This window comes from Hippoglossus hippoglossus, chromosome 6 (assembly GCF_009819705.1).
Source record: "Hippoglossus hippoglossus isolate fHipHip1 chromosome 6, fHipHip1.pri, whole genome shotgun sequence".
Classification (NCBI taxonomy): domain Eukaryota; kingdom Metazoa; phylum Chordata; class Actinopteri; order Pleuronectiformes; family Pleuronectidae; genus Hippoglossus; species Hippoglossus hippoglossus.
Window position 1 is genome coordinate 4,757,976 of NC_047156.1, and position 24,040 is coordinate 4,782,015.

At 43.8% G+C, this 24,040-nt stretch overlaps 3 protein-coding genes across 4 annotated transcripts; all 3 read left to right on the top strand.

The window, feature by feature from the left end:
* The first annotated feature begins 1,002 nt into the window (after positions 1-1,002).
* zpd (zona pellucida glycoprotein d) lies at positions 1,003-4,372 on the top strand. Of its 2 annotated transcripts, none has more exons than XM_034587721.1 (10): positions 1,003-1,164; positions 1,243-1,294; positions 1,583-1,690; positions 1,799-2,007; positions 2,161-2,318; positions 2,956-3,070; positions 3,163-3,290; positions 3,408-3,591; positions 3,876-3,981; positions 4,108-4,372. In XM_034587721.1, exons 1-10 carry the CDS (start codon positions 1,144-1,146, stop codon positions 4,227-4,229), a joined length of 1,203 nt encoding a protein of 400 aa, XP_034443612.1. In that variant the 5' UTR covers positions 1,003-1,143; the 3' UTR covers positions 4,230-4,372. The 2 variants fall into 2 exon arrangements, with proteins under 2 accessions (XP_034443612.1, XP_034443611.1); XM_034587720.1 differs by having other exon boundaries at positions 1,017-1,164; positions 1,225-1,294.
* Positions 4,373-6,174: 1,802 nt separating this feature from the next.
* mmp15a (matrix metallopeptidase 15a) lies at positions 6,175-23,308 on the top strand. Its single transcript, XM_034587718.1, has 10 exons — positions 6,175-6,863; positions 9,234-9,382; positions 10,747-10,869; positions 10,955-11,277; positions 12,108-12,269; positions 15,098-15,525; positions 15,792-15,930; positions 17,334-17,484; positions 17,618-17,733; positions 22,280-23,308. Exons 1-10 carry the CDS (start codon positions 6,729-6,731, stop codon positions 22,744-22,746), a joined length of 2,193 nt encoding a protein of 730 aa, XP_034443609.1. The 5' UTR covers positions 6,175-6,728; the 3' UTR covers positions 22,747-23,308.
* LOC117762952 (tripartite motif-containing protein 16-like) lies at positions 17,778-21,964 on the top strand. Its single transcript, XM_034587719.1, has one exon. The coding sequence runs from the start codon at positions 19,065-19,067 to the stop codon at positions 20,736-20,738; it is 1,674 nt and encodes a 557-aa protein (XP_034443610.1). The 5' UTR covers positions 17,778-19,064; the 3' UTR covers positions 20,739-21,964.
* Positions 23,309-24,040: the final 732 nt, after the last annotated feature.

Here is a 24,040-nt window from a genome sequence, read left to right on the forward strand (position 1 = left end):
GATCTATATAAGACCTTTTTCCATTTTTCTTACATTGACACACTGCAAATACATGCTGATTGGTCAGATAAAGATATAAATCAGTTATATTGGGACTATATTGTTTCTACTTTTATATTCAGATAATTAAGTAAACCATTCAACACAAGGGGCTTTTGTTGTAAGCAACACATTTGTTCTAACTGGTTTATTAGTCGTAATCCTTTATGCAAACATTTACCATCTGAGTGTTTGTAGCCATTTTCATTTCTCATCAGAGGAGGAGATCTACTCGAGTTATCACAAATATAAAAAGAAGCAGGGACACCACTCATTTATCTCAGTGACTGAGGGAAAAGTTCCTCATCACTCATCATGAGCTTCTTATCAATAACCTCTCGTGTCTGTGATCCGCCCTGACACAGACAGATGGTCTGTTCTCAGACAGGAGGGAGGCCTGTGTGACGATCATCTCTGGAAACATGGACTCAGCCTCCGGGTGAGAGGAGTTGGCTCCGGAGGGAAACCAGTGACCCACTTAATGACGCTCCCTGTGGACACGGTCATTTCTTACCATTCACCCATTGTCTCGTTTGAAGTGTAACAATAAAAACACTGTGTTCAATAAAAGGTGAAATAAAATATCCAAGTTTGTGTTGCATCCATCATGTTCTGATAGTGATCACATCTTTTTATAGGTTTCTCTTATTAAACTCATCATCCTGCTGAATATGACTTAACAGCAACTTGTACAGAAATATATATATATATAAATATGTATATATACTACACAGTATATAAATATATATACATATATTTCTATAATACAATATTACTAGTATAATTACTGGTGTCAATCTTCGTATTTATTATAATATTCGTTAATAATAATATTTATATTATTGGTGAAAAAATCAATTTCTAAAACCTTTCAAAAAAGCTATGAAACTGTAAAACAATAATTATGATATGAGTTAGTTTATTCTCCATAGCACTATAAAAACACCATTAACAGAGACACTTGGATCACGAGCTCCCCCTGCAGGCACAGACAAGTGCGACACAGCTGTTGATCATTAAAGATCAGCAGAGAGAGAGAAAGAGAAAATCACGTCTGACTGCAAATAAATTTAAGAGCAACGTTTAAAATATTAATTTACAGCGATGACGCGGATCCACACGGAGGTGAGAGAAGTTCCAACACAATTATTTACCATTAAGAACTTTATTCATCACATGATTCAGCTTCTTCACTTCAAACAGCTGAGCGTGCTCCTCGTGCTTCTGCTCGGCCTCGCGTGCCCCAGTGTCGAAGGTAAGTTTGTCTCACCTGGAGTTTAAATCAGTGTTGTGTTGTAGTTTAAATGTGTTGCAGTTTAAATATGTGTTGTAGTTTAAATGTGTTGCAGTTTAAATATGTGTTGTGTTGTAGTTTAAATGTGTTGCAGTTTAAATATGTTGTAGAAGTCATGTATCTGTATGTCAGGTATGCTGTAGTTTGAATCTGTCTGTATGTGTGTGTCAGGTGTGTTGTAGTCTGTATGTCATGTATGTGTGTGTGTTGTAGTCTGTAGTTTGAATCTGTCCTGTGTGTGTGTGTCAGGATTCTGCAGCGTTGAACACTGCAGCAACCAAACAACATGTGTCCTGACCAAAGACCAGCGACGCTGCAAATGCACTGTGGGGTATTATGGAGACCTGTGTGACAAAAGTAGGCATAGTTTTATCATCACATGTTCCATGAGTAGTTCTACTGTCTTCATGGGATAAACCCCCCTGAGATGCACATGTGTATATTTATCACCATTGCCTTTTACAGATGCACAAATCACAGTGATGTGTGGCAGAGACTACATTGCGATGAGGGCAGTAGAAGATTTCTTCACGTACTACAACGTGCCGCTGGAGTCGCTGCACTTACCCAACAAAACGTGTCGCGTTCAGAAGGAGGTGATCGATGGCGTCTCGTACTTCATGTCCTCTATTTCCAAAGAGAAGTATCTGAAGTGTGGCGGCAGACCGCTGGAGGTACAACTGCAAAGTACTTTATACACATCCACAGAAATACACTCACTGCAAAGGTCTACTTTCACTAAGTTAATATCACTTGTGCAGTAAAGAAACAAGTTGTCGTTGCAAGTTTTATCTGTGTGTTTTTGTTTTATCTTCCCGTTCTTGCAGAAAAACGTGACTCACGTCTCGTACTCTCTGAGTTTGCTAACGGACCCTCAGGTGATGGGAAACATCATCAGAGATCCCGTCATTAAGATCGACTACACGTGTGTCTTCCCGTACGTCAGGACCGTCAGCCTGCCTTTCCCAGTCGTTCCATTTTCCAGGTAAACGAGAAGCAACGTGCGAGAGTGAGGAGGCTGATGGAATGTGTATGTGCAAAATAACGTGTAGTAAATTTACAAACAGAAACATAATCTATAGCTCATTGAACCAATCATTTGATTATCATCATATCATGATTCATTCTTTACCTTGGAAGAAAAGTTCAGTGAACATTTCAGCTAAAAACTGTAAAGCTGCTCAAACTGGGAAGAGGTCAAAGGTCATTAACAAGGAAGATCAAGTCAGATAATTGGCATAGATGGATCATCAAAAACGACCAGCTGTTATCGCATGTCTGAAATTCCATATTTAGATAATATGTCTCCATGGCAACGATTTGCTTCGCCGCAGGAATCAACGGTTTTATTTTTGCCTCCTTGATCGCAACTGCTTCACCTCTACTACCTTCATGTATGTGTGTTAAGTTAAAGTGACCAATCAGACCTTCCCTCTCTCTCTCTCTCTCTCTCTCTCTCTCTCTCTCTCTCTCTCTCTCTCTCTCTCTCTCTCTCTCTCTCTCTCTCTCTCTCTCTCTCTCTCTCTCTCTCTCTCTCTCTCTCTCTCTCTCTCTCTCTCTCTCTCTCTCTCTCTCTCTCTCTCTCTCTCTCTCTCTCTCTCTCTCTCTCTGCACACGCTCAGTGAGATGGTCATACGAGCAGATGAACTCGACGCTGTGATCCAGATGATGCTCTACACAGACCACACGTACACGAAGGCTTTCACCAGCGCCCCCACCATTGAACTCCGAGACAAGGTTCCTACTCTTATCGATCAGTTTAATCAGATGTTGGTTATTTGAACTGTGAGTGTTTCTTCTTTGGAGAAACTTTAACCAAATGTGTCCAGGTGTACGTGGAGGTGACCGTGACGAGGCCGGCAGATTTCTTCCTGCTCCGCATCAACGAGTGTTGGGCCACTCAGTCTCCTCAGCCCAACTCAACAGAGGGATCAGCTTACACGCTGCTCCAGAACGGGTGCAGTCCTCTCTCACTGCAGACGGTTTAACCTCAGGCTACATCCATACTGCTATGTGTTTCAACGCCTGGCGACTTCAGCGAATGACCTCCCTTCTCCTCTTCCTCTTCGTTCAGGTGCGTGAACGACCAAACTGTCTCTTTTCTCAACGTGAGCGAGGGAGAGTCCGGCAGAAACGGAGAGAGTTCCACCGTCCGCTACAGCTTCGACATGTTCCGCTTCACAGCCGAACCGAACAGCTTCTACCTGCACTGCTCCGTACAGCTGTGTGAGCCCGACGACCACCAGTCCTGTATACCTGTGAGCTCACTTGTATTGCTCAGAACTCCTGGATCTGTAACAAGATTGTTGCACATACCGCATCCTTCCACCAGGTTTAGTGGTTGTGTGTCAATTAGTTTTTGCGTCATCCTGTTAACAAACAAACGGAGAGGCTTGAAAACATGTGGCCGAGCTAATGATGTTTTGATGGTGTCACTATGAATTGGTATTTATATCAATATAAAAAGGTCCTGGAGTCAAGTCTCAAAGACGATGAGTCATTTGTCTAAGATGTCAGTGTCTCACTGTTGTTTTCTCTGCAGAGCTGTAATTCCATTAGTAAGAGAGAAGCAGTGAGGGCAGAACCCATCCAGGGACTTCTGTCATATGGACCAATCAGAATCGAAATGCCACACAGACCTCAATCCAGTAAGCTCCGATCATTGGGACAACCAAAGTTATATCTGTGTCAAACCTTCCACTTGTCCTTGTTTCTCCATAGGCCCCACTATATTTGATGTGTGTGACTACTATCTGTGTTCTCTGTTGTTTCAGGCATACTGTCCACAGTGGTGCTGCCTGTAGCGGGGGTCTGGACCGTGGGCGTCTTCCTCATCATGGTCATCACTGTGGCGAAGGCCGGCAGCCGGCGGCTCAAACGAGTGGAGCAGCACTGATGACAAAGATGCTGCTGTTGCAGCTTGAATAATAAAACTTAAAAAAGCTTATTTTATTGATCTCCTGATATGTGATTGCATAAAATGTAACAAAAAAATGTAAATTATTGAAAAAACTGAACTAAAAGATTTGACTCATGAAACACTGGTGAAGTTCATGTTTTTTTGTTTTTCCTCTCTTTAACATCTCACTTATATAATTATGAAGTTGATTTATTTTTTGCTTGAAAGGGAATTAATCTACAGATCGTTGATATTAGAATTCAGAGTGTAGCTGAAAACATTTAACTGCTGCAGTCCATTTATCCTTCAGCCAATGAGATCTTGTCCTGCACTGATCCTGTCTCCAACTTAAAGTACAGATGGTACAAGTTATGATGGTGCCTTGAAAATTATGGAAATACATTCAGGACCAGTTAAACAAGGCACTATGGTCACATTCTACTGGTTTCATGCACACTGGGGCATTATGGGTAATGAAGTGGATAAACAAAGCTGTTAAAAAAGAAAAACCAAGACCTCTCAATTAAACTTTCAAAATCAGAGGCAAAGTGTATATTGCATGGAAGGAAATGAAAGAGCGGCAGCAGCACTGGGATCAGAAGACAGGAGGGAGACTGGGAGGAAAGAGGAGGTGGTATTAACTAGATTCAGGACACAGCAACCTGAATGGTAGGGAAACATCCAACAGGCCTTTGTGAACAGGTACCAGACAGAGAGGATGTAGGAAATATTCTCCTCAGAGGAAAGACCTGATGAAGGGAATGGAAACAACAGGAGTGAGTGTAAAGGACAAACTGGAGTGTGTGGAGAGGACGAGCCAGGAAACATCTGGGACACTTAGGAGAACAGGACTGATGACCAGACAGACCAGACCCTACAGGAGGTAACTCACACCAGAAGATGGCAGCAATGCAAAGACAAGGATACAAGCTGCCATTAAACACCAAAGAAGAGGAAAGAGGAGAAGATGGCGCCTCCTTCTGGACAAACAGACTTGTCTCCTGTGAGTGTGAAGAAATGAGGCCTGAAGCTGCAGGTGAGTCCAGCTCCTCTTCCTCATCACAGATCTGTGGAGGGGTTTGGGAAGATGGCTCACTACTAGAGGAAAAAACTGATCTCAACAGAATAGGAACATTATCAGAGATCCTTCATGGTTTTGTGTGGAAGGAGGCCTTACTCCATCTCAACATTTGAGACACTGGATGATTTGAACCGATGTGTTTGTTGTTTATCCCTGAAAAGTGTCATTTTCCTGTTTGGCTGTTGATCTCTGGTTTTCTTTGTTGTTGCTGATCATCATTCAGACTTTTCTTTTCTCTCTACTTTATATCACAACTCCTTGTGTTCACAGACAGAGAAGGTTTTTTAATTCAACATGAAAACTTGTTCTATGGAAAGTTAATTCAGCATCAAATAAAGGTTTCTGCAACATTCACAATTTAAATGTTGGTAAAATAACCACAGAGGATACTCTTATTTTTACATTAAACTAATATTTAATACATATTGTCTCAGTATGAAACAACCTGTGGAGAAGGAGCTAAGTTTTCACCTTTTAACTGAGAAATGTTTGTAATATTTTGGAGGAGTCACATGTAATAATATATGAAAATGAAATTCAATTTGAGGCATCTTGAAGGTAATGGGTGAATCAGTGTGGATTCAGGCTGATGGAATGATTGAAAATTAATGTTTATTCACTGATACATATCCTGTTCATTCATTCTGCAGGTCTCCAGGCAACAACCTCTTTAGTGACATGTTTCAAGATGCAACTTGAACACCTGCAGATGAATTCTGCTTCGTGCATGGACCTTTGTGGCTGCTGCTGGTCTTACTGTGTGGGCCTGCACTAGCTGTACTTTCCCCACAGGATCAGCAGGTGGCGCCCTGACCGTGGCCTCCTCGGGTCTGCTTTATCAAAGAGGGAGGAGGGTCCAGATCATTAGACAACTTCTATCTGCCCCGAAGCTGCTTGACGAAGGTCTGGATTCTATTGTGCACGACTTCACAGTGTGATTGGGAAACTTTTGAGGAACTTTTCATGCGCTCGGAGTTTCCCTGGGGTTTTTGGCAGAAGGAGACTCGGGGGGATTTCTTCTGACTTTGCTGATCAGCCATTGTGGGCCTGAGGGAGGAGAAAGGATTTCTCTCCCCTGCTGCTTGCTGGAGTTTGTAATGCATGGAAGAGATGTGCTATCTGAGCCATGAGGCAGTTAACCCGGGTCAGGTCGGTCTGCCTGCAAGCCGGGAATGGATTAGTATCCCTCTGACTTCCTGAGACTTTGTGCATACCCCCTTTTTTCTTTGTGTGGAATATTCAAGTCTGATGAATCTTTTTTCCTGATGTGCAAACTCCAAACATGAGCAGATAGTTCACTTGTTGGGAACTTGTGAGGAGAAGAGAGTGGATCAAAGCCTCAGCTCTTTGATCAGCACATCGTCCAGGACTCTGAGCTCCAGCTGAGGACCACAGGCAGCAGATCAAAGAGGAGGATGGCGTCTCAACAACAACAACAACAACAACCACTGACACACATCTTCATCATCATCACGTTATTGTCTTTCTGCTCCCTGAGCCTGTGCAACACAGAGACAGATGTGCCAGAGGAGGAAGGCTTCAGTGCTGAGGTACAGTATATATATACTTATACTACTATACTCAACCTGTATACACCAGATGTACATGGTAGATGGTCACACTATTAAATTGTTATATTTGAAAATAAGTTTGAGAATTTACAAAACAAATAATATTGCTATAAAATCTATTCAGCTATATATCTGTCTGTCTCTATAATCTCTATTTTGCTCTCTATCTCAATCTCTATCTCCATCACTCTCTATCTCTCTATCTCTTATCTATTTCTCTATCTATGCTTTTGTTAAAATATAAAAAAAACGTTTTATGATAACTTTTTTCAAAATTCCTGAATTTATTCCATTTAACAATGATTTAAACTCCTTTGTAAACAGCATATACACATCAATAATTGTTTATAACATACTACAATGTAATGATAAGCACTTATAATGATATCTTAAGTATTGCATTTCCTGTCCTTAACTGCTGTGTAGACAAAAATAAATAAGTATTGACATTATAACGTTATACACAACTGTAATATCCTGAGAAAATTCAATGTGCCGAGATGAGGTAATGTAATAATAGTTGTTTGATATGAAACAGAACAACAGAAGCTTGAAACTTATTTAGACAGAAAAACACATTAAAGGATTTAAATGCTCAAAAAAAGGGTGAAAGTTTCAATGAAGGCAAATACGTGGTTAGAATAATGAAAAGCAAGATCATAAAAATATGTTTTGAACAGTTTGTTTTTACAGATGATGCGTTTCTAATATGTAGCCGGGGTTTGTTCCATATCTTTGTTGCATAATCACAGAAAGCTGCTTCTTGCAGTTTTGTACATTATATGTGTATATATAGTATTTTGATTTGCACACCCCTGGTAGACAAAGAGTTTTTCTTCCTTTGTCTCATGTTCTTTGGGCCCTCGTGTGAATGTGCTTACTCTGACATGAGATTGGTTGAGACTTGTCATGCTATGCAGAAACTGTCTAGGAGGGTTTTCTGTCTCAGTGTGTACATTTTGTGTGTTTGTGTGTGTGTGTGTGTGTGTGTAGCCCCCGGCCTGTACCTGAACCTCAGTATGAGAGGCCCTGTGGTGTTGTGTTTAAAGCTCTTGCTCTTGAGGCTTCCTAGAGGATAAATCTTAACAGAGATTGTTTCCCCCTCGGGAGACATCGTCCTGTTTCCCTCGGCTACGTGGCTCCACACACTCATTTTCACTTCCAGCGAAAAACAGAGAAAGAGGGAAAATTCAGCATGTGTCACTAGATGGTGTGTCTGATGTGCACATATGCACAGCTGTGTGTTAAATGGGTTGACACACGGTTTAATTGTTGTCTTTTTCCTGTTTCGCTCTCCTCTCCCCCTCTGCTCGGTGCAGGAATAAAGAAGGAGGAATGTTGTAATGTTAATAGAAGCCATCTGTTGTGTATCTCCACTTTCCCCCTGTCTTTCACTTCCTCGGATGCTCTCTCATGTCATTAGACACTGGCTTGTTCCAAGATTAGCAGAACAGTGCCAGTCACCAGCTCATCTACCTCCTGATTCCACTAAAGTCTATGTCTGTATGTGGAACGAATATCTCAAGTACCGCTCATCTCATTGGTTTCACACTTGGCATGTGTATTGTTAATGGTCCAGGGAATTCCAGTGCTGAATTTGGTGAGACTTGGACACACGATACGTTCAATATTGATCCAAAATTAAAAACAGAAACAACCAGCGCTCTGTAGCGGTGCCTTCAATCTGCAGACGGAGTTGAATCCTTTTCTACGTCCTCAGATAAACTACAACCTGCGGCCGATAATATCTGCAAGGCCAGATCGTTTTGATATTCAGATTGGTGTTATTTACCGTGTCAGACACCGAGATTCTCGGATACTGATCTCAGTCGTGGCAAAAACAAACACTTCCTCTTGCGCAAGTTAAAAGTAAAAGCACATGTTTGTTTTGTTGCTGCAGTAACTAGTATTGAAATATTTCAAGATTTTGTCGATTGCTAAACAGAGCCGTGAGGTAGCTGACATGCAATGTATGAAAAAAACAACAACACCATTGAAGTCAATCATTTAAACCTATGAGCCAAACAATACTAAAGCTAATTCAGTTTCATTTTCTGAAAAACACTGAATATAAAATCTTAATTGCAGATAAACCAGGAAGGATGAGCACAAACTTCCCTCTGCACCATAGACTGTTTATAAAAAATCTCTGCACACAACGTCCAGCACGCAAACAAACAAAAAGTGACGGTATATTAAAGAACTATTATTATTCCTATGATTAAGAATAATTCTGAAGCAGCTCCGGAGCATTAACACAGGGACAAGAGAACAGCCCATTCCAAACAGGCGTGTTTACAACGAGTAACAGGCAACATGTTGAGCAACTTTTGTGTTTTCCTTCCGCAGGCGTGGCTTCGTAAGTTTGGCTACCTGTCTCAGGCCAGCGGACAGATGTCCACCATGCAGTCGGCTCAGATTCTGTCCAAAGCCATCAGCGACATGCAGCGCTTCTATGGGCTGGAGGTGACCGGCGAGATGGACCCCGTCACTGTCACGTAAGCTATTTATTGTTGAGGAGCCGTGGTTGTTTTCATGTCTCACAAACATGCAACATTACCGACGCTTTGTCTCCGGCGACCACAAACGGGGTTTTTGTGGGATGTTTTAAAAGCATGTAGGAATTTTACTCATCATTCATTTGCTTTCGTTTCAAAGTTTTTTTTAATTTTCATGCATCTTATTGTATAGATGGAACAATACGAGGCCACAAGTTAAAGCAACAAACCACATCTGAGCGACATCACATCCTGGAGCAATTTGTTGCAGGGAACTGGCTGTTCTCCTGCACACAATGACATTACCAGATTAATTTGTTTAAACTCCCACAGACGACTGAAACAAGGCCAGCTCTTAATAACCCTTTTTTTCTTAACGATGATAAGGTTCACAGTGTACTTCAGTTTGTTTTTGCTTGTATCACCTCTTCGCTAATGAGTTTATTCAGGCTCTTATGTCATATCCTCATATTCCACTGACCTTGATTCACTTTAGTCGGCCATTGTTTTCATATTGTAAGCTGAAGGTCTACTACAAGGTCTTAAAGCAGCAGTTTGTCATTTTAGAAAATAGGTTGTGTTGAGGTTTGTCAGTAGGTAGATGAGAGTATTGATACCGCAAAAATGAAGCTACAGATAGGCTAGCTGCTGGTTAGCTTAGCTTAGCATAAAGACTGGCTTCAGAGAGATACTGTTAGCCTATTGCTCTGTACATAGATGTTACACTAAAAAAACTTAAACAACACATTGTGAGGTCTTCTTACCTTTGGACAGTTGTTTCCCACAGTTTCCAGTCTTTATACTAACGCCGCGTTCCATTAAACCTCGGGACTCTGAAATTCTGAACCCCCCGAGTCGGAAGTTGCAACTGGAATGCCCCGTCAATTCGAAATTTCGACTCGGAAGATCGGAGGAACCTCACACCCCCATCTTCAGAATTCAAGATGGCCCCTCTGTATATCAACACTAGAGAAAGCTGTAGATTTGACTGTTTATTAGTACTTCTACGTCTGTGGACGTTTTACTACAGAGTTAGCATGCGTGAAATGCTGCGTAATCCGTTATTATGAACTGGTTTTGCTAACAGTGGCTAAGTGGCTGACGTAAACATTGTTCTTGTGCAACTGGAACTCTATCAACTCGGGTTATTCAGGTGTGACGTCATTCCGAGGGCCGAGCTCAGAGGTGTAATGGAACGTAGCATAAGCTAAGCTAACTGGCTACTAGTTGTAGCATCACATTACTGTACAGATATTTGACTTGTTTTCTTCTAGTCCACGAAATGTAACCGTCTTTTTTCTTTTTGCACCTAACAGTTTATTGTGTGTTTATTGTGTGTGTTTTGTGTGCGTGTGTTTGTGTAGAGCCATGCGCAGACCACGTTGCGGCCTCCCCGACAGAAACCCAGAGCAGACGGTTGACGGTGCGAGGAAGAAGCGCTACACACTCACCGGGCAGCAGTGGGACAAAGACCACATCACTTACAGGTTCATAGCACTGAGATTTAAAACAACACAACAACTAGTTTAACATAGTAAACTTAATGTAGCCCACCTTCTCTTCTGGCTCCAGTATAGTGAACCAGCTCATCCCCCCCTCGCTGGGAGAGGACCTGACGAATGAGGCTCTCACTAAGGCCTTGGCCGTGTGGAGACATGTCACCCCGCTCACCTTTGAGGAGCTGCCGATGGAAAACGACATCAGGATCAACAGCAGCCGGACGCAGCTCGCCGACATCCTGCTGTTGTTCGCCTCTGGTTTCCACGGTGATATGTCCCTATTTGACGGCGAGGGGGGTTCACTGGCACACGCCTACTACCCCGGACCAGGAATTGGTGGGGACATACATTTTGATGCAGACGAGCCCTGGACACTTGAAAACCACAATCCAGATGGTTAGTGGGTTGATTTATCGTTATTCTCGTGGGAACTGAACTTGAACCCGTTTCTGGGACAAATTGTCAATGGCCACAATGTGAGGGATTGATGCTAAACTATTAAAATGTTAACTTCTGAAGCTTGTTAGAGTAATTTATTACCCTAATTTAATTTATGTGTTTTCTTCAGTCTGGGAAATGTAAACACCATCTTTGTACTGTCAATCATCAGCATTTGCAAAATAGTGGGAAAACTTCATATTGTGTGTTTCAGAAAAGTTGTACCAGATCACAGAGATCACATAGAAAAATAGAATAGAACTTAGTAGAGCTCACATTTCCTTCTAGGACCAACAGTCCCCTTTTGGAACAACATTTAATTTCCCTATATCCAGATTTAATTTGGATCTGCACCAAATCTCGCACACTCGTAAATATCAGTCCCCGGACCATGTCTGATTCTTTCTGTTAAGATCCATGAACTGTCCTCTGTGTAACAGACGATAATGTGGCACAATCTCATAATGATAAAGGAAGTAGAAGCAGCTCCTCGATCAGTCCTCTGATCTGCACAAAAATGTAATTAGCTCTTTCCTGACCCAAATCACATCCTCCAGTAGTTTTTGAGTAATCCTGCAAACTAAGAGACAAACAAACAACTGCAGACGAAAACATATCCTCCATGCCCGAGGTAGAAATCTCACCTCAGAGTTGGTTTTGGGTTTTACTTATTTGAATGCAACTTTATGTTGGCACTATTTAATCTATCAAGGATCAATTATCGTATGATATTTGTTGTAAATGAATTTTTCTTACATGCTGTGTCTGTGTCTGTGTCTGTGTTGCAGGTATTGACCTCTTCCTGGTTGCGGTCCATGAGCTCGGTCATGCTCTGGGCCTGGAGCACTCAGATAACCCCAGTGCCATCATGGCTCCTTTTTACCAGTACATTCACACGGACAACTTCACGCTGCACGAGGACGACGTCCGAGGAATACAGCACATATACGGTGAGAGGCCCACGCTGTTCGGATACACCTGTTCCTGTGGGGCTTCAGCAATCACAGTTATTTAAAGCCACTCTTGGGCTAAGTAACCACTGAGGTACTTAAATAGTGTTGCACTGAGACTTTTCACGTCCTCTGCAGACTGCAATGAGATGTCAGATTGGCCTGTGTACACAAAAAATATCATGTGAAAACGCTTTAATGCCAATTAAATACTAACACATCAGTCATATCCAATGGTGCTGGGAAATTACGCTCCCACGCAGATGTTAGGAGATTTCTGCTTTAAATGATTCATATTTAAGTGCAGAAATGATCTCACGCTGCCTGAGGACAGTTCACAGGGGACAGAAGGGAAAACAGAAGTCTCCAGGTCCCTCCATGTTCTCGTTGCTGCTACACTGAGAGGGCTGCGACTCTGAGGCTGACCTACACAGTGTCGGCTGTAATTCGAGGTTATATCCCACTCGTACAACATCTGGACCTTTATCAGAGGAAGACTAGATTCCTTTGAGACACACAACACCAGCGGATTTCTCTTGAAACAGCATGTCATGCATGCCGTTATGATGGTATCATGCATTCCCGGTATGAATGGATGGCATTGTTAATTGGCAGATAACATCTTTGTATGTGTGTGTGTATTGGATAGAGAAAGAGCTCATATGTAAATTAAAATGTATTGTTTGTACACGTGGGTGTGCTTCTGCAGTGGCCCCTCTTATTAGAGCTGTAATTACAGGCCACACATCTGAATTCATCCCAGACATTGTTTATACCCAATGATTCTTCGTCTTCTACAGAAAAACAGGGATTTTCTAGCGAGGTTGAACGTTTTTCCCCCTTTTTTTCACCCACATTTGTTTCTGTTCGTTGTTTCGTCCTGGTCACATCTGTGGTGTCGCATAACAGATCCCAAATCTGATTCATTTTGGGAATGTTGTCAAAGGTTTACTTTGGCAAACTCAAAACTCTTTCCACACCCACACAAACTCTGGCGTCTTGATGTGCCTGAACTCCAGGTCTGCACCAGAGGAACGTTTTTGGCGAAAAATCTGGTCGGTATTCTGCTGTAAATTCTCTAAGGTAAATGTTTGGACTGAAATTATACAGTAGTTTCCCTTTATTAAGCAGATCTTGAATAAATGACTGTGAATGAGGGAAGCTCTGATTAAAATAGAAAAAGGATCTGAAGACTCTAAATAGACACTGACGCAGCGTAAACATTTCTCCTTTGTGGAGGTTTCTTCATGAAAGCGGCAGCAGTCTTGTAGTTTTCTGCCTCCCAGGTTAGTTTTTCCTCCTCAGCTCCTCATATGTTCCCGTCCATAAATTAGAGGAGGGACATGGGATCAATTCATGTCCAGCTCTGGAGCATTTTGCTTTGTTACTTGCTGTAAAAGAGCCAGTTAACTTGTGAAATAAGACACTATATATATTTTTTTTTTGCATTTATTGCTGTTCTTTAAAGCTGCACTAATCAATTTTTATATCAACAATGGATCAGGTTCCATCAGGGACTACGTGTTATGTGAATGGGGTCAGACACGGTGATACTGTAAATCTGCAGCCAAAGAGCCAAATATATCCCCGTGGAGTCGGTGGAGGCAACACAGACCTGAGAGGACTTAAATTCACCAGTTGGCCAAAGACACAGACTCCATGTTCTTTATATCAGCTTCGTAACAAGATAGACAGTGTTGAGTTTTCATTTGCTTCCATTGCTCCCAAATGGCCACAGAGAAAAACCCTTTGGAGCATCAACAGAACTGTCCCTGCCACTGGACAACAGCTTTTCATCTGACAGCGTTGTCTCCGTGTGTGTGTGTGTCATGACTCATACTGTTTATCTGTGTGCCTGAGTCATGTATGTCAACAAGTGCCAGTCCGAGCTAAAGCTGTGACGGTGGCCACAAATAGACCAAGGCATGAGCACGGAGAAGTGTCAAAATACTTTGGGTTCAGACTGTAGGAGGTCTAAAGACATCAGGTGAGGGGCGGTCCTTCAGATGTGGCCCAGGGATTTGCACAAACAAAGCTAAGAGAATCGGGGCTACGTGCGTCTTGGACCACCTCCAAATGGGGTCTGAAATACGTCCTGGTTGCTTTCACACATGTGTATAGAGCTGTCCACTTGTGATGGATGTCAATACCAGACACACTTCCACCCTCAGCTGCTCGTAAAACAGTCTGTTATTCCTGTGATTCTGTGGGGAAATAGTGAGTTCTACAAGTCTCTCAAATCCACGTCCATACCACAAACTAAGGAAGAGTCCATTATGTGTAGAAGTAAAGTAAAACAGACTTGAGCAAGTTACCAAAAAATCAGGAAAGAATAGATCATTTTTGTGGCTCCAAAATGTTATTGGATTGTACCAGAGATACTGAATTTGAATTCCACATATTATTGGCTGAGTAGCTGGCCAATAGCAGCCTGGATATATTCCTAGAAATGTTTTTGGCCCGGAGTATCCCCGGTGCATCTTTGAGCCCATCAGCTGTCTGTGGCTGTTACATAACTTAATGTATCTGTGTGTTTTCCTCTCGTAGCAACCGGCAGGGCTCAGTTTTCCAAAGAGCTGCAGCCCAGTCACAGTCGGAGCTTTTAGCCGCTGCACAAAATGGAAAATTACTTTGTCTTTGTGTGAGAGGGAGATAGAGAGGAGACTGTGAGGAGAAGGGAGGAGAGTTTGAAACAAATTCCACACAGACGGGCTGAAGGGATTTATTTCATATTTCATTTCCGCTGGAAGTTGTTTAACCCATTTAATTATGAACTGTGAAAGTCGATCTTTCCCTTTTTTCATTTTGAAACTTCATTTCTTTCTTAGGTCCTCCTCTCTCCACTGGTGCCCCGCCCACTTCTCCTCAAACCCCCGACAACGGACCCAAAGTCGACTCCCCGACCTCCCCTTCCCCTCCTGAAGAGGCCCCCACTCCCCCTCTCCCCACCGACCCCACACCTGAACCACCCATCCCGACCGACGGCAGCCAGGATCCCCCGGCCCGTCCGGAGCCGACCCCGATCCCAACATCAACTCCCGTCCTCCCAACCTCCACCTCTACCGTCTCAAGGCGTGAACCAGAACCTGTCACCCCGCCGGTAAGAAAAGATGACCCTCCTCTCCCGCCCGCTCCTCCTCCTCGGCCCCCTGCTCCTCCTCGGCCTCCCAAGCAGCCTGACAACCAGGCCCCCGACATCTGTGATGGGGACTTCGACACGGTGACCATGCTGAGAGGGGAGATGTTTGTTTTCAAGGTGAGAATCTGCAGAAGTTGTGTTTAAACCAGGTCCTTGTGTTGGGTTCGACATTTATAAGCTCCATCCACATGGTGTGGATCAAGGAGCGTGTCACTGCCGCCTGGTGTTTTCACGACCTCTGACCTACACAGGAAAGCACATTTCCAACTCTATGAACCAACAGGACGCAGCTCAGACTCACAACAGGATAAAGTTTTGTAAGGGGAATATTTTAATGAAAGATGAAACACACACATTATTATTTCATTTCCTTACTCGTGCAGGGTCGTTGGTTCTGGCGGGTGCGGAGGAACCGGGTCTTGGATAACTACCCCATGCCCATATCGGTCTTCTGGGTCGGCCTTCCCAGTGACATCGACGCTGCCTATGAACGCCACGATGGCAAATTTGTCTTCTTTAAAGGTTCGTCAAAGCAGTTTATTGACAATTAAAAAAATTTGCCACTCTGCCTACATCGTGGCCCCATGCTGGTTTATTACATCAAGACCCTCTTGGAAAACTATGCTGAGCATTTTAATGGTTTAGTGCTTAAGGGCACAACAAAAGGTCAGATCCACAGCTGCAGAGTTGAGCTCCAGCAATGAGCTGTTAACGTGTGAGCTCCACTAACACAAAATGGTGAGAGGGACACAAATCTCTGCTTTGATTTGATTTGTTCAGACTGAAACTGTGCAAAATCTGCAGTTTTTGTCCCCCTCCCACCTCAGTGTGATTCATGAGGTGATGGTAATAATTCAACACAGCTATAACTCTGTGTAGCTGGCATGCACTCTCTCTCTCCCTTATACACACACACACACACACACACACACACACACACACACACACACACACACACACACGGACACACACACACACACACTCCTTCAGATACACACACACACAAAACAACCGTGTACTTCTATCTTGGTGTGGACACGCATTGACAGAATGCCCTAGCCCCTTTTGTGTGTGTGTGACTGTCACACTGAGTGTATTCTTGTGTTTGTGTGTGTGTGTGTTACTGAGTTCTTGAGATCAGTGCGGCAGCTGTTACTGGCCCAGTACGCTCCCAGTCCAGCTGAGCCCCAAAGGGCCTCATCAGAGAGGTGGAGGATTGCATCAGCCTTCTCTGCTCCAGATGTGAGCAGCTGCTTTCACTTTAACAATGAGGCCATGTTGGGCTTTGTCGTGCATTTTCAGGATTTCTCTGTGCTATCGATCATGAATTCATTCAGCATGAAGAGCTGCGGGATCTTAACTCATTTTTTGCATCTAATCCAAAGAGTCTTGGATAAAATATGCATGGAAACCTGCAGAAATTACTTAAGTACTGCAGCAGACGAAACATCAGTTGATAATATTTGAACAGTATTTCAATGTCAGTGTGCAATGACTAGTGAAAGCCACTGTGTGCAGGCTTAGCCTTTATTGTTGAGTGCAGTGTGTTGCGGTGCTGTCGCACCCTGGCAGTGGAGGTGGAAAGTGGCTGAATGTGTGTCCAAAGGTTAGGGTTCGGGGAGAAACTGGCTCCCACAAAAGTAAATCTTGGAAAATCAGTGTTATGCCTACATTTTCTACCTTGCCTGTCCTTTCCACTTTTCCTCTGGAGTGGGTAAACCCCATGACATATGCCATATGTTCAAGCCATTGCTTTTTCTCCATGTGCCAACGGTTTTGGCCCTGCTTTGTTTCTGTTTCTCTCTTCATTAGCTTTTTTCTTGTATTTCCATTCTCTTAGTCTAAGCCTGGTACCTGTGCAGGAATGTTGTACTATGTGTGTCACCATCTCTCTAGAGAAACATTGGTCCTTTTTGTCCCTGCAGATGACAGATACTGGGTGTTCAGGGAGGCTGATGTGCTGCCAGGATACCCGCAGCCCATACACGAGTACGGACAAGGAGTTCCTACACACAATATCGACACAGCAATCTGGTGGGAGCCCAACGGATTCACGTACTTCTTCTCAGGAGACAGGTATATAACTGACACATGCAAAAGTATGCAACAGGGGCAGCAAGCATGGAAATAGATATTGTCCCAGTTGTCCATTTAAAGTCAGCTGTTAAACTCTATAGATCTATATACTTCTTTGTCCATCTGTGTGCAGATACTGGCGATACAGCGAGGAGACCCGGACCACAGACCGTGACTTCCCCAAGCCAATCAGCAGATGGGGCCGGATTCCTCCCTCACCCAAAGGAGCCTTTCTCAGTGACGACAGTGGTAAATAATGACTTTTAAATCCAGTTTTTATTCGAGGAAAGGGAACGTCAGATAAGCTCCCCGTTGGAGAGACAACAAACACCGAAAGCTGTGCACACAGTGTTGACCGCAGGAGAACAGCGAGAGTGAGCAGAGGTGGAGGGAGGGAAGGAAGGAAAGGTTAGAGTGGTGATATGGGGTGTGTTAAAGACAGAGAGGGAAAAGCTTGGTTAGGCTGGAGCAAGCGGAGCAGAGAGAAGGGTGAGAGGATGAGAGAGAGAGAGAGAGAGAGAGAGAGAGGGAGAAGGGAGGAATGGGGGCTCTGGTTTGAGGGTTGGCAACGTCCTTCCTTTTTGGAAATTAGATTTGTGGCAAAGCTGCTCTGAAAGCACTCGCTCAGTAACATTCAGATCTTATCTCCAGCCAAACTGTTCTAATGTTGCTCCAAGTCTGTTTTTTTCACCACACAGTAATATTTACACCCAGAAATCTATTTAGAATTTAGTCATTTATTTACTCTCAACATTCCCGTGTTGTGTTTACAGCCGATGTGAATAATATCTGTTGAATGGAAACTCTTCTCTTCCATGTTTCCCATGTCACCTGAATGCAGCATCAGTGTGGAGCTATCAAACTGACACAGTGTGATTATAACTTATATTTTAATCTCTCTTAACTGATGTCAAGCTGCAAGTTGCTGCTTGTTCTTGTGGTTATTCTGGTCTCAGCTCGTCACTGGGCCTCAGGAATCAGTTTTATAATCAAAGACGACAGAACTTATAAACTAAACATAAACTTCAGGAGTTGTATGAGTGTACTAGTGGGGTGGCTGTGGCTCAGGAGGTAGAGCTGGGCGTCCACTAAAGGTCGATGGTTCGATCCCTAGCTCCTCCAATAGGAGTGTCGAGGTGTCCTTGGGCAAGACAAACCAACCCCAAATGGCTGGCACTGTGTGAAAGTAATATCACAACATGTGTTGTCGTGAGATGAATGTGACGGCTCCCAGTGCAACCATTTAGTTAAACATGTGACAACACACAGATTTTAAAAACCCTCCTCCTCTCACAAACAACTCACCTTTGTGAAATGCAGTAAAGCCGGAAAAACCCTCTCTCATCTTCCTGCTCTCAAACACAACAAGCTCCACCCTGTCCAGATATTTCTCCGACTCCTCCTCTGCACAGATCTGTAAGTATAAGGACAGGCTCAAACAGCATGGTGTGAAATACGGGAAATGAGTCACTCAAGTAAGTGAACGAGAGCAGAAGGAGCAGCGATTTGTTTTCCTCCTGAGCGCAGGCTTTGTTTCTGCTCCGAGTGAAACTCTTTGACACTCACTGTCACGGGGTGAAATGGCGCAGCAAGAAAATCAACTGGACGGAAAACAATTCTGCTGTTCGATCTGTCTGGATCTGCTGAAGGTTCCCGTGACTATTCCCTGTGGACACAGCTACTGCATGGGCTGTATCAATACCCACTGGACCAATGAGGACAAGAAGGGAACCTACAGCTGCCCTCAGTGTAGACAGTCCTTCACACCGAGGCCTGTCCTGGTGAAAAACACTATGTTGGCCTATTTAGTGCAGGACCTGAGGAAGTCCGGACTCCAAGCCACTCCTGCTGACGGCTGCTGCTACGCCGGAGCTGAAGATGTGGCCTGTGACGTCTGCACTGGGAGAAAACTAAAAGCTCTCAAGTCCTGTTTGGTTTGTCTCGTCTCTTATTGTGAAAAACACCTGCAGCCTCATTACGAAGCAGCTCCGTTTGAGAAGCACAAGCTGGTGGAGCCCTCGGAGAAGCTCCAGGAGAACATCTGCTCCCGTCACGGTGAGGTGATGAAGATGTTCTGCCGCACCGATCAGCAGTGCATCTGTTACCTCTGCCCTGTGGATGAACACAAAGGCCACGACACAGTGTCAGCTGCAGCAGAAAGGACCGAGAGGCAGAGGGAGCTGGAGCTGAGCAGGGAGAAGATCCAGCAGAGACTCCAGGACAGAGAGAAAGATGTGAAGGTGCTTCAGCAGGAGGAGGAGGCCGTCAATGGCTCTGCTGATAAAGCAGTGGAGGACAGTGAGAGGATCTTCACTGAGCTGATCCGTCTGGTGGAGAAAAGAAGCTCTGATGTGAAGCAGCAGATCAGATCCCAGCCGCAAACTAAAGTGAGTCGAGTCAGAGAGCTTCAGGAGCGACTGGAGCAGGAGATCACTGAGCTGAAGAGGAGAGACGCTGAGCTGAAGCAGCTCTCAGACACAGAGGATCACAACCAGTTCCTGCAGAACTACTCCTCCCTGTCACCGCTCAGAAAGTCCACACACTCATCCAGCATCAGCACCCGGCCTCAGAGGTACTTTGAGAATCTGATGGCCGCCGTGTCAAAGGTCGGAGATCAGCTTCAGGACATTCTGAGTGAGACACGGACAAACGCTTCACCGACGGCGACTCCAGCTGTTGTTACACTGTCACAACGAGAGCCCAAGACCAGAGCTGACTTCTTAAAGTATTCACAGGAAATCACGCTGGATCCAAACACAGCAAACACACGTCTCTTATTAACTGAGGGGAACAGAAAAGCAACGTTTATGAACAAAAAGCAGTGTTACCCTTGGCACCCGGACCGATTCACAATTTGGTGTCAGGTCCTGAGCAGAGAGGCTCTGACGGGACGCTCTTACTGGGAGGTGGAGTGGAGAGGAAGAGGAGTTTATGTCGCAGTCGCCTACAAGAACATCAGCAGAGCAGGGAACTCGTGCGATTGTGGATTTGGACTCAACGACAAATCCTGGACGTTAGATTGTGACCGATACAGTTACAACTTTTACCACAACAATATCAAAACTCCGGTGTCGGGTCCGCAGTGCTCCCGAGTCGGAGTGTACCTGGACCACGGCGCCGGCGTTCTGTCCTTCTACAGCGTCTCCGCCGCCATGACTCTGCTCCACAGAGTCCAGACCACGTTCACTCAGCCTCTCCACGCTGGACTGTGGCTTTATTATGGAGACACAGCTGAGTTCTCTGGCCTCAAATAGACTGGAGGCATTTTAAAGAGCACCGATGTAAATGCTCTGCTTGAACTTCTTTGGTGCTCGCAGCTTGTTGACATTTCTGCTGTGCACCTGTCAATCAAAATGTTATAGGCAGTACTTTGACATCCGGCATCCGTGTTTGTTCATGTGGCGCCGTAATTATTGGAAAGATTTATTCAAGCGGACAACTCGGAATTTAACATCATTTTACAATCAGCTCTAAATAATAATAATAGTAATAATAATAATAATAATAATAATAATACATCGCATTTACAGTATATAGGGCTTTTTCTATAGTTCTTAAATACGCAGGTTTAAATATGAACTTGTCAAAAGTTACTTTTGTCACTTGCAAACTGAATGTTCATCTCTCACAAGTGCCTGACACATCAATTCAGACATTTTATTGTTTTAAAATTCCGTTTTAAATCATTTATGTGTCAAGTCAACCCTGACCTTCTTTCTTTGCTCTTCGTCATTTGGAAAGATGTCAACACATAAAAGCACATTTTGTGTTTCTCTAGTATTGCAAAATTGGGTGTTTTACCAAATTGTGAAATTCTGTGCGGATCCAGATAATGTTTTGGACTCTGTGAACTAAATAAGTATTTTTAGGGGGTTACATCTTTATTCGGTTACAGTACGATAACAGATATTCCTTTCTGCTCTATCATATAATGAATATTTTGCCTGTGATTAATGTAAACGGTTTACAGAAAATGTTTGTGTGTTTGTACCTGATCTCAATACATGTATTTGCACTATGGTGATGAAGTGGCCAATCAGCCTTGGTGGAGGTTTGTGCCCTATCTGCCCTTCGAGCTGATATTTAGCTTTCTCCTGGTTTTGAATTTGCACATTTTATGTAAATCTTGTTGTTTAACAGCTCTGGACATGCAAAAGTCACTTTGGTTCAAAATGTGCAAAAGTTGGACAGAGTGAGAATAAACTGGTCCCTGAAGAAACATTCCTGAGTCTGTGAACTTAGTTTCACATCGACAAGACAAATGGTAAAATAAACGAGGCTTTTTTGTGGAGGGTTCAAAACAGTTACTGAACAACTGGAAATCTTTCGACCTTTCCTGTGTTTTTTTGCCTTTTAGCCTGAAATGACTAATTCAGCTTTTCTCAAAGGTCAGTGAAGGTATAGATCAACATTTTAGGAAAGACTGATTCCAGTTGATCTATTTTTCATTCATCCTGACGCATAAGACGGCAAATTTTGTACAAACGAGGACAAACAAAAAAGTCTGTATTTCCCCAATAACTTTGTTATGATGACGCTCATATTTGTGTGGTGAATTCTCTTGCCTGCTCGTACTGCTCCTCTACTCACCTTAAAACTATCTGTCGATTCTACCACTGCAGTCATTCCTGCAACATTTCAAAAGCCTCCACCCGTAGCCTCTCATCCTCGCCTCCCCACTCCCTGAGCTCCATGTTTTCTACTGGGCAGTGACAAGGTCGGAGCATCATGCTTTCAATGCTCCATTTTACGTGAGTCTTCTGACCGAAATCTCTTTTATCTCCCTCTCACGCAGCTTTCACCTATTTCTACAAGGGCAGCAATTACTGGAGGTTTGACAACCACAAGACAGAAGCAGACAAAGGCTTCCCCCGCTCCATCCTGAAGGACTTCATGGGCTGCACGGGCGCTCCCGACCCTCCGCCCGACACGGACACTGAGCAGGAAGCCAAAGACAAACCGGTGAAGCCTTCGGACCGAGGCAAAGACGAGCACAAAGAGCCGGATCAAGACACGAACGCAGAGGAAGACCCCAGCGCAAAGCCCGACAGCGCGGACGGAGAGGAGGACCAAGACGTGAACGTTGTAGTGTCGATGGCCGACAACGAGTCAAAGATCATGACTCTGATCATGGTGACTGTTCCTCTCGTGCTCGTCCTGTTCATCCTCGTCCTCGTCTACGCCATCCTCAGGACTCTGCAGAACAAAGAACCGCCGAGGGCCTTGGTGCACTGCAAGCGCTCGCTGCAGGACTGGGTGTGACGCACAGAAGTGGAGGAGGTGGAACAGGTGTTGATCATTTGTGTGGCGCAGTCGCTGGCATCACATTTTTACACACGGTGCGACTGAAAGAGGCTTTGACGCAGTACTAAAGTCTGACAAAGCTGAGGAAGAGTCACCTTTTTGAATCCCATTCATTGTGAGAACTTGAAATAATCCTAAAGTGGTAGAGTTGGTGCCTGTGGACCTACAGTATAGATTTCTTTCTAGTGGCCTTGAGGTTTTATTCCTGTGCCTCCCTTTGTGCCTTTCAGATGTCTGACGTCTATTTCTTAGAAAATCATCCCTGTTTACATCAGAACTTTAAAAAATCACCAAATGTGTGCTGTAAAAGACACAAGACTAATTATACAAAGAAGGGACAGATGTTGTATTTGTAGTTTAAATGCAGAAAAAGTCGATAATGCACATACATTAACCAGAAGCACACACACACACACACACACTGTACAAACACACAAACATGTGCTTACAGCTATTAAAACACAAAGCAAACACATTCACTAATATGAACAACTTTTTATTACATTTGAATCAACACGTTTGACATTTTCTTTCTGAGAATTTGCACTTTTCGTTCTGTTTTTTGTTGTTTTTTGTTTTTGTTGAGGTTGCTTCACTGCAGACGTGTGTGTGTGTGTGTGTGTGTGTGTGTGTGTGTGTGTGTTCGTGCAAACTGAGTTTATCAAACACACACACACACACACACAAACACACAAACACTAGCAGGAGAAGCTTGTCCTCCGACCTGTGCAGGAATGTCTGACAGCTGTGTGCGTCCATGGCCGCCCTTCTCCCACTGAGCCCATTTTGTCTGCCCTCACACACACACACCAGTATCACATGATCTATATATAAAAAAAAACACCTCACTGCACTCATGCGTGCATGCATGTCCACATGTGCACACACACACACACAGACACACACACACACACACACACACACACACACACACACACACACACACAGAACGACCACTTCCCTAGACAAAGGCACATAGAGTTTTTGCTCACAGACACACGGGCTCCAGCCTCCCTCCCCTCCCACCACAGCCACAATATAAAATAAAAACACGATCCCAGCGGAGACGTATTGATTTACAACTGGTGTTGAGGCTGGGATGAAATATAAGAGGGGTGGGGAGGGCAATTAAATCACTTTTAAAAGTATAGAATCGAAAAAACAGTGTGGTTTATATCAAATCTGTCCATCTCAGCTCCCCCCTGATCTCGTGAAGAGTAGAAAACACAGCAACATTCTCTGTCTCTCTCTA

What these genes read in the sequence shown, in the direction of transcription:
- mmp15a (XM_034587718.1), top strand. Translation starts at nt 6,729, where the DNA reads ATGGCGTCTCAACAACAACAACAACAACAACCACTGACACACATCTTC. An exon ending in GGGAGATGTTTGTTTTCAAG is followed by an intron (nt 15,526 to 15,791) that starts GTGAGAATCTGC and finishes TTACTCGTGCAG; the next exon opens with GGTCGTTGGTTCTGGCGGGT. An exon ending in CAAATTTGTCTTCTTTAAAG is followed by an intron (nt 15,931 to 17,333) that starts GTTCGTCAAAGC and finishes TTGTCCCTGCAG; the next exon opens with ATGACAGATACTGGGTGTTC.
- LOC117762952 (XM_034587719.1), top strand. Translation starts at nt 19,065, where the DNA reads ATGGCGCAGCAAGAAAATCAACTGGACGGAAAACAATTCTGCTGTTCG.
- zpd (XM_034587720.1), top strand. Translation starts at nt 1,144, where the DNA reads ATGACGCGGATCCACACGGAG. An exon ending in GTGGCGGCAGACCGCTGGAG is followed by an intron (nt 2,008 to 2,160) that starts GTACAACTGCAA and finishes CCGTTCTTGCAG; the next exon opens with AAAAACGTGACTCACGTCTC. An exon ending in CCATTGAACTCCGAGACAAG is followed by an intron (nt 3,071 to 3,162) that starts GTTCCTACTCTT and finishes AAATGTGTCCAG; the next exon opens with GTGTACGTGGAGGTGACCGT.